This window comes from Epinephelus fuscoguttatus, linkage group LG23 (assembly GCF_011397635.1).
Source record: "Epinephelus fuscoguttatus linkage group LG23, E.fuscoguttatus.final_Chr_v1".
In the NCBI taxonomy this organism is placed as follows: domain Eukaryota; kingdom Metazoa; phylum Chordata; class Actinopteri; order Perciformes; family Serranidae; genus Epinephelus; species Epinephelus fuscoguttatus.
Genome location: NC_064774.1, coordinates 15,763,983 through 15,782,305, shown reverse-complemented (window position 1 = coordinate 15,782,305; position 18,323 = coordinate 15,763,983). Strand labels below are relative to the sequence as shown.

At 42.7% G+C, this 18,323-nt stretch overlaps 1 protein-coding gene across 1 annotated transcript; it reads left to right on the top strand.

Moving 5' to 3' along the window:
• The first annotated feature begins 2,666 nt into the window (after positions 1 to 2,666).
• On the top strand, positions 2,667 to 15,506 carry LOC125883572 (kelch-like protein 33). Its single transcript, XM_049567961.1, has 6 exons — positions 2,667 to 3,382; positions 7,287 to 7,729; positions 9,763 to 10,005; positions 10,124 to 10,374; positions 13,171 to 13,341; positions 14,984 to 15,506. The coding sequence occupies exons 1-6, from the start codon at positions 2,749 to 2,751 to the stop codon at positions 15,501 to 15,503; spliced, it is 2,262 nt and encodes a 753-aa protein (XP_049423918.1). The 5' UTR covers positions 2,667 to 2,748; the 3' UTR covers positions 15,504 to 15,506.
• Positions 15,507 to 18,323: the final 2,817 nt, after the last annotated feature.

Sequence of the window (18,323 nt, the reverse complement as noted above, 5' to 3'; positions counted from 1 at the left end):
TTTTTATTTAAATTTGAAATGTTCATTACATCAATAAACATGAAGGGCAGTGCATATTTTAGATTTCCTGGAGATGAGATGATAGCTGAGCTGATACGAAGTGGCAACCATCGGGGTTGAATAATGAAGCCACTGCAGTAGTGCCAAAAACTGCAGTTCCTCTAATGGCCACTTAAGGTTGGCTCCAGAAGCGAGTCAGTCCCCAAAGACCTCCATGTTAAAATGGCCAACTTTAGAGCAGAAATAAACATGTGTACAGCCTGGTACAAAAAAACAGTTTTGGTCTCCATAGCTAATTTTTCATTTTAATATGTCTCACCTATTTACATTTAATTACGTTTAATTAGGCTCGAAGTTAAGCATATTTGAGGCCGAGGCCACTTAAACAACAGGCACCAGTCAAGAGTCAGATTCTATCCCAGCTCCTCCATAATTCTGCCCTTTCTTTCAAAAATAGTCACTTCCAGCTCCAAAACAACAAGATGGTAACGGTTGAATTGCCAGACTTGAGGCTTCTAAACAGTCCACTAACCAATGGGTGGTGTCATGGTTGCTACATCCATCACTTTATCCAGTCTATGACTCATGTGTTTGTATGGTGATTCAACAAGAGAGTTGGGGGGGTTTTTTCACCAGAATTGTTGAAATCAGCAAAATAGGGGATCTGGCAATACAGTATCCACTCATAATGACTACAGCAATGGGTTTTTATTCCCTTTGTTTTTAATCAACATTTAACTAAAATCACAGTGTTCCCCTAACCTTAACCAAGGTGCATTTGTTGGCTACACCTACAATGAGAGTCTGGGAGCAAACCTGAGGTCTGGTGTCAAAGTCCTGCACTTTGTACACCTGCCATCCACCCCAAGCACTTTGCTGCAAAGCCTATGCAGGATATGAATGTAGTGTTTTGTTACCTAAAAGAAAGATCTCTGAACATAATCCATTACACATTAACAGCTTAATCAAGAAAGCAGTTTTGTAGCATACAAACGTAAATTCTAGGCGACAGAGTTTGCAGAAAATTGTACATTAGGGCCAAATATACTACAGAATTCCAAATGATAAATAGTCTACTAACAGAATCAACAGCAGTGGCAGACAGTGGAAAGTTTCTGTTGTTGATGACACATACACTGCAGAAAAAAAGTATCAGTTTTATGCCTTACAATTCAAACTAATTGTCTATCCATCTTATTCCTGAGGGCACCGCTGTAGAAATGATTACAGGTGCAACTTCCTGTGAGATAGCGGAAGTAGCAGTAAGCTAGTTAGTCCCATAGACTGTCTGTGGTTAGTTTCAGTGGCTACTCTTGGTGGCTAACCACCAATGTTGGTTCCTTTCTAAAGGAATTTGCCTTCAGTTTAGCAAATACTGATTTATTTCTTAACAAATATTTATCTAATGTTAACTTAGTATTTTCAAAAATGTCTTTGCGGACCTCTGGTACCTGTTGCACTGTAACGACTAACGATTAGCTGGGAAACATCACATTTATTCACTTTACACGGGGCTACAGTTAACACTGAATTATGTTAAATGTTTGCCGAATGTGTTAGTATCTCTTAGTAAGTCATCAGAAATCAGATGTTTACCTTAAGCTAGCCCGGGCCATGTTAAAGTTAACAATATTTTAACGGAGCAAGGCAAGCTAATTCCTAGCGTGCTTGGTTGAAAAGGAAAAGATGGCAGAGGTATGATCACATAATCCTGTTTGAGCTATAACAGGTGGTGTGTTGCACATTTTATTTGCTCTTGGAAAAAAGAATAGAGTACTGTAAACAAACTGTTACCATTGGAAATCGCCGGTTTCGGTTCAACTTCGGTTCGCCGGAAGTTGCATACATAATTCATGCAAGGTATCATGGGGGCTAGGAATAAGGTGGATAAACAAATGAAGTATCGTGTTGTGAAGGTAAAATCTGTAAGACACTTAAAATATAATATATTGGAATCTTGCTGATTACTCCTTAAATCATAGCATGCAGTCTCTTTAATTAAATTTGCATTGAAAAAAGGTGTTTTCTCTTTGGTCTAAGGAAAACAGGCTTTAAGTCTGCATACTGACTGACTCATTAAAGGTAGGAAACTTCTTGCAGTGTATTAGTCATAGTGCCAGTACCCAGCTATTATTAAACCTGCACTCTACATGCTCACAATGCCATTGTGCCCTGGTCAAAGTCACTTGTTACACCCACACTGGTAGAGGAATCGCTAAGGTAGGTGTCTATGAGTCTTGTTCCAAAATGGGATTTTAACCACTTGTAAAAAGTGAAGTCTCCACTTGCAGTAGTCAGACTGTGTGCTCCTGGTTTATCTTGTCTTTAAGCTGGAAAACTGTAGATATACTGAAAGGCTTTTAAAATGTTTCAAAATTAGATATAACTCTTCATATGTTGACACATATGGCGTATGAGGACATTCAGATAATTAGGATTGTGCAACAGACTGTGTATTGAGACATTCTCTTGCAGCATTGCTAAAGAGAGTGACTGACACGCTCATGACCTTATGTGAACTTGGGAGCGTCAGTCATAGTGACAGTGTTTGCAGATCATTTTGTAGGAGAGGTTATGATTAAAAAACATAAAAACCATTTGTGTGACATTAAACTCATTTCAAAATTAGTAAGTGCAGTGACTGTGTGACATTTCCAGGAATGCAGTGTTCACACTGTTCCTCCCTGCTGTCCCCGGCTCTCCCTTTTTGCACTCTGAGGAGGGAGGGATAGAGAAAGAAGAACAGATATGGATGATGTTGGGCCAAAAGGAAAACCAAGAACTCGCCACCAAAACCAAAAACATGATGCAGATAAACAATCAACTCACATGCCGGACTCTAAAGCCTGTCACCCTCTTCACCACCCCCCTTCATCTCTCCTCAAGGACACAGATCTCATCTCTTACATCCTTCCCTCATACTCAGACACCCTCTTTGCTTGCCTACGTAACCTTCAGGAGGAAGAACTACTCCTTGACTGCGCATTTCTCCTTCAAGACAACTCCGTCCAAGCTCATAGACTTGTGTTGGCAGCTGCCAGTCAAGCCCCAGATGTATTTTTTGGCTCAAAACAAAAATTTAGGCTTGGAGTGGAGACAATAAGAGAATGTCGATTGACCCCAGTTGGGTTGAGGGCTGTTCTGGACTTTGCATACGGTGGAGATGTCACCATGGACTTGAGTAAGGAAGGGGTAATGGATGAGGTGCTGGATGCTTGCAGGTGTCTAGAGATGGAGAGGCTGAGGCAAAGGAGCCTGTCAAAGGTCGCGACCTCTGCAGCCACAGAGAGAGAGAAGAGCTTGGCGACCATCAGGGACATGTGGGAGAAAGGAGTAGGGTGTGACGTCACAATACAAGCAGAGAGTGGAGAGAGATATTCAGGTAAGAGGCTGCCAAAGAAGTCCTCTTGACTGTCCTCAACAGGAAAATAACAGCACTGGCTGTTTGTTCAAACGGCTAAAATGGCTGATGTTTACATGTTCCTGACAAAACACCATAGCTGTATGAGTAATGATTGTTATCTGGCAGAAACAAAACCCCAAGTAGTGTGATGTTACACAAAAAAGTGTGGTGGTACAGGTACCACTAAGACTAGACGTGCTGTGTGAATAGCCTGTGTAGACCTTCAAGAACTTGGGGAGATGACAAAATGTGTGTCATTATGTCCACCATGAAATAGCCTTAAGAGAGGAGTTTGGGGTGAATGGTTGAGAGTTTAACTCTGATGCACAGCTTTGGCATGGAAGAATGCTTATTGCACCCTCTTTGCTACCAGCAGTCAACACTGTCTCTGTATCTAATGCGATGATCTTTGCCTAATTTTAACCAAGTAGCAACTAACTCCAGGAAACTAGTGATGGCCAAATGAAGCCTCATGAACCACTTTCTTTATTTTCTGACCCCACCAGATGGCGCTCTTGGTTTAAAGATAATGGCCGAAAGACTTGCAATGAAGTGAGCTTTCAAACCTTTGTTGAACAGACAGCGCCATCTGGTGGCTTCAGAAAATAAAGACAGTGGTTCATGAGGCCTCATTTGGCCGTCACTACAGGAAACCTCACAGTTTTTTTTAAAGATATGTTTTTGGCTTTTTTGCCGTTATTTGACAGTACAGACTTAGTTTGAAAGGGGGAGAGAGTGGGGATGACATGCAACAAAGGGCTGTGGGTTGCAATCGAACCTTGTACAGTGGCGTGTGCAGACTTTTTGAAGGGCAGGGGCGAAAAGAAAAAGAAGGGCACATACAGCGCGTTCTTGCCACTGAAGAGGGCACCAAGTCCTGCATGTTTTCGAGGGCACTTTAGACATGTTTATATGTTATACAAATGGCACATTATATAGCCTTAAAACAGACTAACTAGACAGACTACTCAAGCTAGTTTGTAGTTAGGATCAGCATCCACGAGAACTGTGTAGATTCAACGTTGGACTGTGAAGAACACACAGAGACATGGATGTATGAAAGAAATAAATCCCTGGGGGGGGGTCTGGGGTCCTCCTCCAGAACATTTTCAATCAAGTAGATGCCATTTCCTGTATTCTAGTGCATTTAAACACCATATTAGCACCAGATAATCCAAACTGGTTCTGTGAGATATAGTTCTGGCTCAGTATAGATCAAAAAAGGGCCCAACATAAAAGTCATTGCAACAGTAATGTTTTTATCACCCAAGAGGGCAGTTTATCATCTTTTAACCAGCCAAGAGGGCACTTTAGTGTGTTTTTTGGCTCCAAAGAGGGCACTTTAGCGCGTGTTTTGGCTCCCAGGAGGGCATTTTGGCTGCCTATAGGGCACTTTAGTGTGCGTTTTGGCTCCCAAGGTTAGGTTAGGTCTCAAAACAGGGTATTCTCTGCTCTGAGAGGCTGGGGACCTGTCTGCTGAAGGAGCTGAAATAAAGATGGAGACCATGCGAGGCAATAGACTAACCATGATGGCGATGGTCGCAATGCCAAACCTTGGCAGTCTACAAACCAGTGAGTGACATCACAGTGGCTATGTCCATTATTTTTACAGTCTCTGCCTGAACCCCACAGAGAATCTATGGCTGAAGGCCGCTATCAAAGCAACCTGGGCTTCCATAACACCTAATGCAGTAATTCCTGCAATAGGCGCCCCAATCAAGTATTGGGTGCATAGATGAACATACTTTTCAGAAGGTCGACATTGTTTTACTCCTGGTACAGTACAGGCCAAAAGTTTGGACACACCTTCTCATTCAATGCATTTTCTTTATTTTCATGACTATTTACATTGTAGATTCTCACTGAAGGCATCAAAACTATGAATGAACACGTGGAGTTATGTACTTAACAAAAAAAGGTGAAATAACTGAAAACATGTTTTATATTTTAGTTTCTTCAAAATAGCCACCCTTTGCTCTGATTACTGCTTTGCACACTCTTGGCATTCTCTCCATGAGCTTCAAGAGGTAGTCACCTGAAATGGTTTCCACTTCACAGGTGTGCCTTATCAGAGTTAATTAGTGGAATTTCTTGCTTTATCAATGGGGTTGGGACCATCAGTTGTGTTGTGCAGAAGTCAGGTTAATACACAGCCGACAGCCCTATTGGACAACTGTTAAAATTCATATTATGGCAAGAACCAATCAGCTAACTAAAGAAAAGCAGTGGCCATCATTACTTTGAAATGAAGGTCAGTCAGTCGGAAAAATTGCAAAACTTTAAATGTGTCCCCAAGTGGAGTCATAAAAACCATCAAGCGCTACAACTGGCACACATGAGGACCGACCAGGAAAGGAGAGACCAAGAGTCACCTCTGCTTCTGAGATAAGTTCATCCAGTCACCAGCCTCAGAAATGGCAAGTTAACAGCAGCTCAGATCAGAGACCAGATGAATGCCGCACAGGTTCTAGCAGCAGACCCATCTCTAGAACAACTGTTAAGAGGAGACTGCGCCAATCAGGCCTTCATGGTCAAATAGCTGCTAGGAAACCACTGCTAAGGAGAGGCAACAAGCAGAAGAGATTTGTTTGGGCCAAGAAACACAAGGAATGGACATTAGACCAGTGGAAATCTGTGCTTTGGTCTGATGAGTCCAAATTTGAGATCTTTGGTTCCAACCGCCGTGTCTTTGTGAGACGCAGAAAAGGTGAACGGATGGATTCCACATGCCTGGTTCCCACTGTGAAGCATGGAGGAGGAGGTGTGATGGTGTGGGGGTGTTTTGCTGTTGGGGATTTATTCAAAATTGAAGGCACACTGAACCAGCATGGCTACCACAGCATCCTGCAGCGACATGCCATCCCATCCGGTTTGCGTTTAGTTGGACGATCATTTATTTTTCAACAGGACAATGACCCCAAACACACCTCCAGGCTGTGTAAGGGCTATTTGACCAAGAAGGAGAGTGATGGAGTGCTGCGGCAGATGACCTGGCCTCCACAGTCACCGGACCTGAACCCAGTCGAGATGGTTTGGGGTGAGCTGGACCGCAGAGTGAAGGCAAAGGGGCCAACAAGTGCTAAACACCTCTGGGAACTCCTTCAAGACTGTTGGAAACCATTTCAGGTGACTACCTCTTGAAGCTCATGGAGAGAATGCCAAGAGTGTGCAAAGCAGTAATCAGAGCAAAGGGTGGCTATTTTGAAGAAACTAGAATATAAAACATGTTTTCAGTTATTTCACCTTTTTTTTGTTAAGTACATAACTCCACATGTGTTCATTCATAGTTTTGATGCCTTCAGTGAGAATCTACAATGTAAATGGTCATGAAAATAAAGAAAACGCATTGAATGAGAAGGTGTGTCCAAACTTTTGGCCTGTACTGTACATCAAAGCCTGCTCAAATTCCCATGTACTGCCACATCATTTGCAGATTTTCCCAGAAACCCTTTGCCTTAACAGCTCATCAACTTGTCACAATCAAGTGTTGGGTTTTGCAGGTTGGGGGAGGAAGTAGTGTCAGTGACAGCAACAAGAGCCTGAAAGTTTAGCCCGTCATAACAGTGAGTGACTTCTTTACCATAGCTGATGTTATATCTCTGTGACACACGCTGACTCAACATGTCCTGTTGTAAGATCAAATAAAACGACCACTTATTTAACAACTGCTCATGCTGGTGTTGTAAATGTTTAAGAGGGATGTCACTGGGTTGCGTCACCGTTTGCGGCTTGGTCCAGCCCTGCAGAAAGAGACAGTCATCCACTGACATTTCATAGTAGTTTTGATGATAAGGCCTTCTAGCTGTTTCTCCATAATTTTTAATATCTTATCATCTTTGTCTCTTGTCATTCCCTTTGTCTTCATCCTCCCTTTATCTCCCAGCACACCGTGTGGTGTTAGCAGCAGGTGGGGACTATTTCCGGGCGCTGTTCTGCGGCGGTTTACGTGAGTCCAGTGAGGATGTTGTGTGCCTGAGAGGCGTAGCACCCCAGGTCATCGAATCCATACTTGGCTTCATCTACTCGGGTCAGCTCAGATTGGGCTGGAGCCAGATTTGGGAGCTCACAGATGCACTGCTTCAGTTCCAGCTGCAGGGGGCGCTCTCGCTGTGCATTGACTTCCTGCGGGACAGAATGGATGAAAGCACCTGTCTGGATGTGCTGGTCCTGGCTGAGACCTATGGACTGGTCCAGCTGGGGCAGGCTGCAGGGGAGTACATCTTAGCCCACTTCCAGTGCATCTCTGCTGAGGAGAAGTTCAAGGATGTCCCCTATTCCTTCCTGGACAGGTTGCTTGAGAAGGACTCACTGTGTGTAGAGAGTGAGGTAATAATTTTATCGCTGTCTGTGACTCTTCCTCTTGAGTCTCAATACCTGTAGTTTGGCAGATTAACCTCAATTTGAATGTGAATCATACAAAATGTGCTTAGAAACTAGGTTGGAAGCACAAACATTTGTGTTTCTGTGTGGACTTAATTGACTTAAATATTGTTTATGTACTTAATAATAGTTGACTACTGTATTTAAATATATTTTTTAAGTTATGGAAAGCAGGTATTTGCTCTAAACAATAGTTCATAAAAGATCTCCAATATATAACTAATGTTCACAGTAGTGAGTTGGTACAGCTTTATATTGTTGGTCATGGCACATCATTCCTGCTAGTGACTCTGCAAAGTATTTGAGAATCTGCCACTTTGGCTCCATCTGCTGGGTTATACAAGAATGACCTGTGGCAGGCAACAAATGCTGGCTCCAGCTTCTGAAGTGTACAGAAGCCAAGAGAGGCCATGTTTCCAAATATTTTTGTAGCACCATTATTGAGATCACTTTATCTTGAGATAACAAAGCTTGTTTTATAGTAGCCTTAAGGGTGTCATCCTGTGTCTGCTGTTGATGTTCAAAGACGCCACTACCAATGCTGAGATGTCACCAAAAGAATGTGGTTAGGTTAAGAAAGAAACATCACGGATTGGCTCTACATTCATTCAAGAAGCTAACATCGGCTTCCTGGGTGAAAGTGCGGGTTTGTTGGCCCCATCCACCCTAGTGATGGCCAAATGAAGCCTCGTGAACCACTTTCTTTATTTTCTGACCCCACCAGATCGCACTCTTGGTTTAAAGATAAAGGCTGAAGGACAGTGGTTCATGAGGCCTCATTTGGCCCTCCCTGTCCACCACCCCTCCTGCCCACCCTACAGGGACTTTCCAGCTCCTGAAATTATGTTGTTAGTGGCAGCATTTCAACCTGACGCCATTCAGCGACGTAACAGCTGCGACAGGTGCCATCTGGCAGCGTTATGAATTGATGCTGTTTGTCCGTGTATCATACTGCCATGACAGATGCCATCTGGCCGACCAGTGGCACATCATAACACCGTGAAAGGTTACATCTGGGCATGTTACAAACTGACACTGTCCAGGGGTGTATCATACCACTACAAAAAGTGGCATTGGGTGGCATTAGGTGTCTGACGCCAAAATCACTGACAAAGCAGCGGTATTTGATGACTTCAGAATGAGAATAGGCTTGGCAGACACACTGACTAACTGACATCAAAGAACTAGTGGCAATGAAGGACAACTGTTGTGTCGGCTCATGTTGCCTTTGTCTCGACCAGAAATTTGTATCTGAGCACACAGCAAACACTACAGGCAGCGGCAAACTGATTCAATTCTAAAAGGCTAAATTGGCCCAAAAAAAGCTGCCGATGAGAGCCAACAGTGTGGGACACACTGCAAAAACCAGGGCAGTAGACCCTCATCAATGGCCCGACATTGACCAACAGCTGAACATTAGCAAGGTGTGTAAGGGCGCTTCATTAATGTCGATTCTCAAGAAAACAAAAGGCTAATTTCTTGAGATAATGAGAACTTTTATGTTTTTCAGACTTTGAAAATGAGTGTTTTTTGATCACACCTGAATCCAGCCTTTAAGATCACTGTCATGACTGACGAGGAAATTTAAGAGACTAAGTCAAAGCATGAATGTGTAGCATGAGAGGATCTCTTTTAATTTCATAACATAAATGCTATAATTTGAGGACTTTTAACTGTTTTTGAGACAAAATGCTGGACTTCTTACTATATTATATTAACAGTTTTTAAAACTGATGAGTTGATTTTTTCCAAATTTACACATCATTAAAAACAGTTATATCCGGCTCCTGGAAATCCCTATAAGTTTGTGAATCTGAGAAGCAGGATTTTGTGGTTTCCTCAGAAATGTTGCAACCAATACCTAAGGAAACCATGATGTCTTCTATAATTTATTGTGACATGCTAATTCTTAAACCTTGAATTTCAAAAGGGAGAACAGGGAAACTCTGATAACACCAATTTCACTTCTTCCCACTCAGATGGTGGTGTTCAGGGCAGTAGTGAGCTGGGTGGAGGACAACCTTAAAGAGAGACTGGCAGTATTGCCAAGCCTGCTCCACCATGTTCGCCTCCCCCTCCTCAGCTACTCTGAGCTCCAGGAGGCCCTGAGCTGCAGCCTCCTCTGCAGGAGCCCTGGGGCCAGAGGAACGCTGCAGGCCCTCCGAAGCCTCCTGGAGGGGGATTACAGAGGGCCTGAGTGCCAACCTCGCACCCCAAACCAAGTACTTATCATACCTTGCACTTTTAACACTTGACTGTTTTTCTCTAGATGTGGAGATTGTTAAAAAAATTAAATAATCTATTACTTACGCTTTAGAGATACCTCACACCTTGTTTTAGGTCCTGGTCCTGGTTGGTGGGGACACTGTCGATGATGAATTCATGAAGAGGGTTCCCAGCCAGACCTTGTGGTTCGCCGAGCGGTTCCATCGTGGACACGGTCTGATCAGAAGCATAGAGTGGAGGCCATTCGCCAAGCTCCCTGAACCGCCCCGGTTCAGGCACTGTGTCTGTCTCGTCAACAACAAACTGTACATCCTGGGAGGACGCAAGTACTACGGAGCGCTGGATATCCTCAAGTCTGCCTTGAGGTAGGGTGTGTGTGGGTAGCAAGTAGAGCTGCTGGCAGTTCAGAATTTTGTGCCAAACTCTCAATATCTTCAAATTTGATTTAAAAAATTTTAAATATTTCAGTTTTTTGTGCAAAAAAAAGTTTTTGTCAGGGTCAAGTCTCTAAAATGGCAGTGACACATGGGGGACCCTGAAGTTCTTGACAGGGGCTTCCTATACACTGGAAAAATAATGGACGCAATACCATGATGTCAACCATTGGTTTGTGGACTGACGTTTTGAAACCTCGAGTTTGGCATTTCAGCCGTCCCCGTCTTGGTTTTTTGAAGCCACAAGTGACCATATTTGGTTGAGAGGGTGCAGCTGTGGAGGAGCGAGGGCTGGATCTGACTGAGAAGCTGAGGACACAATCGGCAGACAGTCTGTCACTCAAAGCAGTCCACCATTAATTATGCATAACTTTAAGCCTTAATCAAATGTACAGGGGTGAGTTATATAAAAATTCACCCTTGCACTGTTGTCATGAATGTTTAAATTAGCTATAGAGACCAAAAGCGTTTTTTGTACCAGGCTGGTTTATTTCTGCTGTAAAGTTGGGCATTTTAACATGGGGGTCTACACTGTAAACCCCAATCCATCCATGACACAAAATTCTAATATGAAATTGACACAAATGCCCCAGATTGTCAAAATGACATAAAAACTTTATATTCACTTGACACAAAAACTCATCCCTTGTGAGCTTGACATAATTTTTTTAAGTTAAAGTGACTAACATTTATCAAACTTATCTTGCCTAAATAAACAACACTCTGGTTGTGCACTCAACATATTGTGGCATGTTGGGACTAAATGAGTCAAGTTTCCCAGCATGCCATGAGACAATGTGTGTAAGGCCATAAACTGAAGAAAACTGTGTTTAATTGTGTTCTATATAACTCATGTTATCCATTACGCAGTGATTAATGTTTAGGTATTTCACAATGGTTCCAATGGGTTACGGTTAATGTTGTGGTATAACGACATTTTGCACCATGAGTTAAATCGTTTACAGTCAGTGATGTCTGGATGTGTGGAAATTAGAGTTGAGTTAAGGTGAAGTATAAAGAACTTAGTTTTTCAGAATTCATCTCTTTGCCTTAAAGGATAACTTTGGTGTTTTTCAACCTGGGCTCTATTTCCACACGTGTATGTGTGCGTATGATTCATAGGTACAACTTGTTTTAAAATTGGTTCAGTATTGAGGGAGGCGGATGCAGCAGGCAGCCACGAAACGAGCTAAAACGGTAACTGGGGCAAATGCGTCCCATATAAGTTTGCGCGTTAAAAGTGCTTTTTTTCACCACTGACCCGTTCAGATCGCCAGTGCTATCTCTGTAAACAGCATACTAAGCGTTTCCCTTACCTCTGGGCTACGTAACGTCATCTCGCGAGAACTTTGCTTGTTGCCGGAAGAAAACAGAGGAGCCACGCTGAGTGCTGCTCACATTTAAATTTTAACTTGAAAAGTTGTTGTTATAACGTGAAAATACGAAAATACTTCTTGTTAGAACAGCTTTTCACATTACAACGTAATACTGACCCATTCTTTTTTTCTGGTGTGGCAGCAATACACTTCTCTAAAACGTAAGAAAATAGTGAAAAATTTTAGTGAAAAAAGTCACAGTTTATTAGAGCCCAAAATGACATCTTCAAATAGCCTGTTTTTGTCAAACCAACAACCAAAAGCTCAAAGATATTCAGTTCATTATGATGAGAGACTAAGAAACCAGCATATATTGAAAATGGATTGCATTTGTCTAGCGCTTTTCTAGTCTTCTGACCAATCAAAGCGCTTTTACACAACATGACACATTCACCCATTCACACAAGGGTGGCTGAGATTACCATACACAGTGACACCTGCTACTCAGTAACCACAGTCGCCCAACATTTGAGAAACTGGATCCAGTGAATTTTTGGCACCCTGTGACTAACATGTCAGCTTTACTCTTCACAGACACAAACACTAAGAGCATAATTTAAGGGTTTAGCAGACTGTTTGGACAGGACACACCGCAACATCTTCTCAGTTACAGGGAAAGCTTTAAAGATGCTGGTACACTGTGAAAAGATATTAGGATACAGCAGGAGATTTGGTCCACCTTCTTCCCAACATGCCTGCAGCTTCAGAGCCTGGCCCTGTCAGTCGCAGATTTCCTGTTTTTTGTGTGTGTGTTTTGTTTCCCTCGCCTGGGGACATGGGAGGTTGTGGGTTTGATTCACCCACAGCTGCAGGGTTGTGATGCAACATCCTCCTGCAGAGCTGCTGATACTCCGCTCAGCAGAAACTTTTCTTTTGATGTGGGCAGTCCAGGTTTTTTGTTTACATGGGTAAAAGGTCAAAATTTTGCACACATTCTCTTCATCTTGCTGTGGAACAATTCTGTGTCTCCTCTGTGGACCCTGACATGGCCCAGGTGTTTTCCATCACCTGCTAATTATGAGTCAGAACCATCCTCTGGTGTGTGGTGTCAGGGATGAGCCTCCAATCTTTTGCTACAAACACACTCTAACCTAACTCACTAAAAGACTAACTTAAAGTTTCAGTGTCTGACATTTCCAAAAACGCGTGCAACACCCAGCTTGATGTTTCAAAAGGTCACAATTTAAAACTTGAACTTTGGCGAGCGCTATAAAGAAGTAGGAAATTAATCAACATCAGTCACTGTCACCCCCAGATTACGCACTATACACACTTACAATAAAACAGTTGTTAAGTTTTTGTTGCAATAAAGTTTTATCTTCTATCAGAGTCCTGCTCTGCCTCTCTGCAGGTTTGACCTGTCTCAGTGTAAATGGGAACGACTACCTGACATGCTGTGTCAAAGGGACTACTTTTCTGCTGTGTGTCTGGACGGTAAGGTCTTCGCTCTGGGGGGTAACCGTGACGACAGCCAATACCTGGACTCTGTGGAGTACTACACGCCTGAGGAGAACACCTGGAGGTACAGTATAACACTGAAGGAGCTGTACTAACACAACCTGAAGAGGCGAGCATGTCTGAGTTGTATTTTAGCACTTAAAGGGACAGTCCACCACAAAGTCATAAACACATATTCTTCTTCTTACCTGTAGTGCTGTTTATCAGTCTAGATTGTTTTGGTGTGAGTTGCTGAGTATTGGAGATATCGGCCATAGAGGCGTCTGCCTTCTCTCCGATATAATGGAACTAGATGGCACTCGGCTTGTGGCAAGTAAAGGCAGTTTTAGTTGTAGCTATAGCATATTACAAGGGCAAAGTGCTTTACAGAGCAATAAAATATAACACAAGTTGAATTCAAACTTCAACAGCAGCCTGAAACAAGACTGTACCACAGTGGTGGACACAACGTTCTGGAGGAGATCCAGTGTTTTATACTGCAGGGTTGAGGGGGGGAGGGGAAACAGAGGACAAGGAAAAACACAGGGAAACTAGTGACACAAACAGCATTGTGACAGGCCAAGTGGAAGCTTTTAGCATCACAAAAAAAGCGTATTTCAAAAGTTAACTTGACGATCAGACACACAATACTTTATTTGAACTTGGAGACCAGAACTGACATTCCTGAACACAACTTTTATTTTACCCTAATTGACATACAGTAAACATGTTAAATTATATGTGAAAACACATCATCCTCAAAAGATCTCAGAAGAAGAACATGTTTAAAACAATGCAGAAAGAAGTTCTACTTCATTTTTAAAGGTAGGGTCTGGAGGATTTTCCAGTTGCTGTTTGTAAACACACATTCAAATTTGGCCCCTCCTATCAGGCTCAACTCTCCCGGGTGTACGGAGCCCAGAGGTACAGAAGAAGTCTTCACAGAAGAGATTCAGGCAAGGCTCGCGCTGGTGCACGCTCGGGCACGGCACCTGCGCTCTCTCATTGGCTGGGGAAATCTCTGCCCAGAAGTGGTCCGAGCTCACAAAAACATCAAAATACAGTTAAAGGGCAGGAGCTCTGCAAACAGAGTCACCACCACACATGAGTAGAAGCCCATAGGTGATGATTAAGCAGGATTTCATTTGTATATGTCTATATTTTGTTTTGTTTGAAAATCCTCCAGATCCTACCTTTAAAGCTACTTAAGGGGCCGCACACATGCCGCGTTTTTTTTTTTTTTTTGCGCCTTCAAATTTATTGTTTTTAATGTAGACACGTGGCAGACATGCTCAAACCCCAAAGCAACTCATATACAGCATGCACACGTTCCTGAGCGCCTACTTTTCAGGGAGTGACTAGTGATGGCCAAATGAAACTTCATGAACCACTTTCTTTGTTTTCTGACCCCACCAGATGGCAATCTTGGTTTAAAGATAAAGGCTGAAGGACTGGCAATGAAGTGTGGTTTCAAACCTTTGTTGAACAGACAGCGCCATCTGGTGGCTTCAGAAAATAAAGACAGTGGTTCATGAGGCCTCATGAACTAGGTGTGATGGCTGCACCATGAGATAAACTGCACTCTTGAAGACTCTCACAGAAAAGGCACAATAGTAGCACCCAATGCCTGACCTTGCATTTTCCAGGTGATTAAAGGCGCGGCATGTGTACAGCCCCTTGGAAGAACTTTGGGGGAAAGAGATGTTTATAACCTTTGATCTCTGCAGGCCGGCTCACCCTCTGGACACAGCTGTGTGCGGCCACGCTGCAGCTGTGCTGGACAGCCAGATCTACGTCTCTGGAGGCTGCGACCCCTATCAGCGCTGCCTTCCCTCCATGTGGCACTACCATCCTTCCCGTGGCTGTTCCCCAAGAGCGCCCATGACTGTCGGAGCGGGACGTGCAGGTCATATCATGTTAGCCTTGGGGAGGGGGTTGGTGGTAGCTGGAGGGCTGCAGCCGCTCTGGATGGGCTTTGGAGACCAACTCCTCTGTGAGCTCTACAACCCCATGTATGACTCCTGGTCCTCCATCCCTGCCCTGCCTCGACCTCATCTGTCACCAGGGGCAACTGTACTTGATGGACGGTTATACATGGTGGGGGGGTCTTCAGCAAACACAGCAAGAGATACCAAGTGGGTGCATCGCTATGACCCCATGGAGAGGTGCTGGGAAAACCTGGGGGCCATGCCACACCCATACACCGATCTGGCAGCTTGCTCCCTGCCACTTCCTCAAGTCTTTTGAAGTTTTTCTTTTGAGCGCTGGTTTATTTTTTTGTCTGGCTTAAGAAATCGCAAGGAGCAATCATTACCTCTGCTAATGAGGTAATGTCCTAGGTTTGGTTTGTTTGTTTGTCTGTTTGTCAGCAAGATAACTGAAAACCCCCTAGCCTGATTTTCATGAAACTTGGTGGAAGGGTGAAGCATGGGCCAAGGAAGAGAACATTACATTTTGGAGTGGATCCAGATCTTTTATTTCCAACTGTTTCAAGTCTTTATTTGTCATATATTATAGAACAGTCTTTCGTCAGTGGCTACGGTTACATTCACACCAATATTAAGAACTTGATGCAGGCCTTGTAAACAACTAGGCCTTTTTCCGAATGTAGCATGTGGCTAGGATATTGGATATGCTGGTATTATTCAGGGTTTAATTATTTGGGCATGTATACAGCTAATTCAGAATACGCAACTCAATTGGGTGTTTTACCACAGTTTGTGACACACGGCCTCTCATCTGTCTATGGATACGTTGTACACAAACTAACTCATCAACAGTTTGCAAGGCTGTGGGGTAGAGATGCACGCCAAAAAGAAAAGCCCACATCTCTGGTCATAAGAAGAAAAATGCTTTCTTTAAAACTTTATGAAAGGATATCAACATGTTTTATTAATTCATTCATTCATTTTCTGTAATAGCTTATACTTTTAGAGGTCGCGGGGGTGCTGGAGCCTATCCCAGCTGACACTGGGTGAGAGGCAGGGTGCACCCTGGACAGGTCACCAGACTATCGCAGGGCTGACACATAGAGACAGACAACCATTCACACTCACATTCACACCTACGGACAATTTAGAGTCACCAATTAACCTGCATGTCTTTGGACTGTGGGAGGAAGCTGGAGTACCTGGAGAAAACCCACGCTGACACAATGAGCAAAATGACAAGCAGCTTCAGCTGTTGTGCTTTTCCATATTTTGACATAATAAATGACATGTTAGGGTATGTTAATCGGGGTACACACAGCTACATGTAAACAGGAATATTAGTAGATTTCATTTTAATCAGCCATGTAAACAGCTTACACAACAAATACAACATGCTAACATTATTAGCACAAGCCTATGGCATTTTATATTGTATAAATTAGCCTAGCAATGAGCGGAGTTTTCCTCTGCTCAAATGAAGCCAGGATAAATCACACACAAGACTTAAAATGCTATTTTTGTGGAGGCTTTATTGTCTTCACAATTTATTGTTTCTTATCTGTGAAATTAAAATAAATATAAAGCTTTGTTTCCACTGAGGGAAATGGTTTCAGCTTACAGAAACAGACAGGAGGTCTGAGTCACTGCAACGTGTAGTTGTATTTCTGGGGAGGTGTACGTCAAGCTACGCGGTTGATTTGATGCCTAGGCATAAACCTTGCTTTATCGCTTAAAAGTTCAGTTTTTTTATGTCAGTCGTGCATCCTACCACAAAGCAGCTTTTAGGCATTTTGGTGTTGTTTGCTAACAGATGTAAATGAAAAGGAAGCAGCTTTACACCATACAAAGTCAATAAGAGCAATGAGTTGTTTCCCCCTCCAGTGGTGGTGGGACTTAAACACTCTTTTTATACTAGGAGCTAAAAGTCAGGATATATAAGCCTCTGTTGCTTCAATATTGACAATGATTTTCCATGTACGGCTACAGCAAGACTACCCCTTTGAAAAAGAATTGGGCAGAGCTGAATTTGTATACTCTTCATTGCGATAATTATGCGTCCTGTTGAGTTCAATCTTACTGTACCAGTCGAATGTTAAATTAGGTCAAAGCTATCTAAATGTTACCCGGTAATCCAGGGGCTATGCTTCACGCACCTAATCAGCAACTGACGTCAAATAAAACTTGTGTAAATTCCAAATGCGTGAATCTTTAAAACCATTTAAAACTTCAGTCGACCACTTCAGTCCAAAGTGACGCTAAATGAGGTCACAACCACAACAAATCTGGTGCTTTTAGCAACAGTTTTGTCCTATTTATCTGTTCAAAAACAGCTTCCTGTTGACAGTGAAGTCAACTACAGTCAGAACTGTGTGTGTGCTGGATGGGTGGGTGTGAGGGTAATAAAATGAACGCCTGTAGTTATTCTTTACCTTCTTGTATTTCCCTTTCTATAGACATCTAATATCCTTGGCTTACAGTTTTACTTTCCAATCTCAAAGTCTTGTGTTTTTGGGACTGAGGCTAATCCAAATCTGCAAATGTCGCAAAAGAAGAAAAACAAAAAATATATGTTACTTGAGCTGTTGCATGACCAAAAGTGTTCAATTTCCTGAGTCATGTAAGGTCATTAGCTGAGTAATGAGAGAAAAAGAGGAAGATTAACCAATGACAAAATAGAAAGGGAATGACGCAAACTGATACTGTAGCTCAGAACATATAAGTCCTCTTCGGCTTTTTCACTGATCTAATCATGCTTCGATGTAATGGAAACTAGTCAGTGATTGTCGATAAGAGTTCCCAGACAAGCTGCTTCTTTTTTTATGAGCAAACTTTATGTTTTGGTACTTCTGCAGATACTCAGAACAAATAAGGAAAGTCAGTGCAGTATCATGACAAAAAGATGAGATAAGAGTTTTCTTGTTCAAACAACAGAGCTGCTTTTATGCTTCTGAGACCCGAACTTTTGTTTGGTATGTTTCTTTCATTTCTCCCAGCTATATGGGATCAGTAGGACATGATTAGTATAAAAAAGGTATGTTCTCAATGATAATTAAGTCCCAATGTCCTCAAATGAGTACTTCCCAATTAATAGTGTCTTAACTTGTTACTGTTGGTGAAATTGGTAAAATTTGTTGCC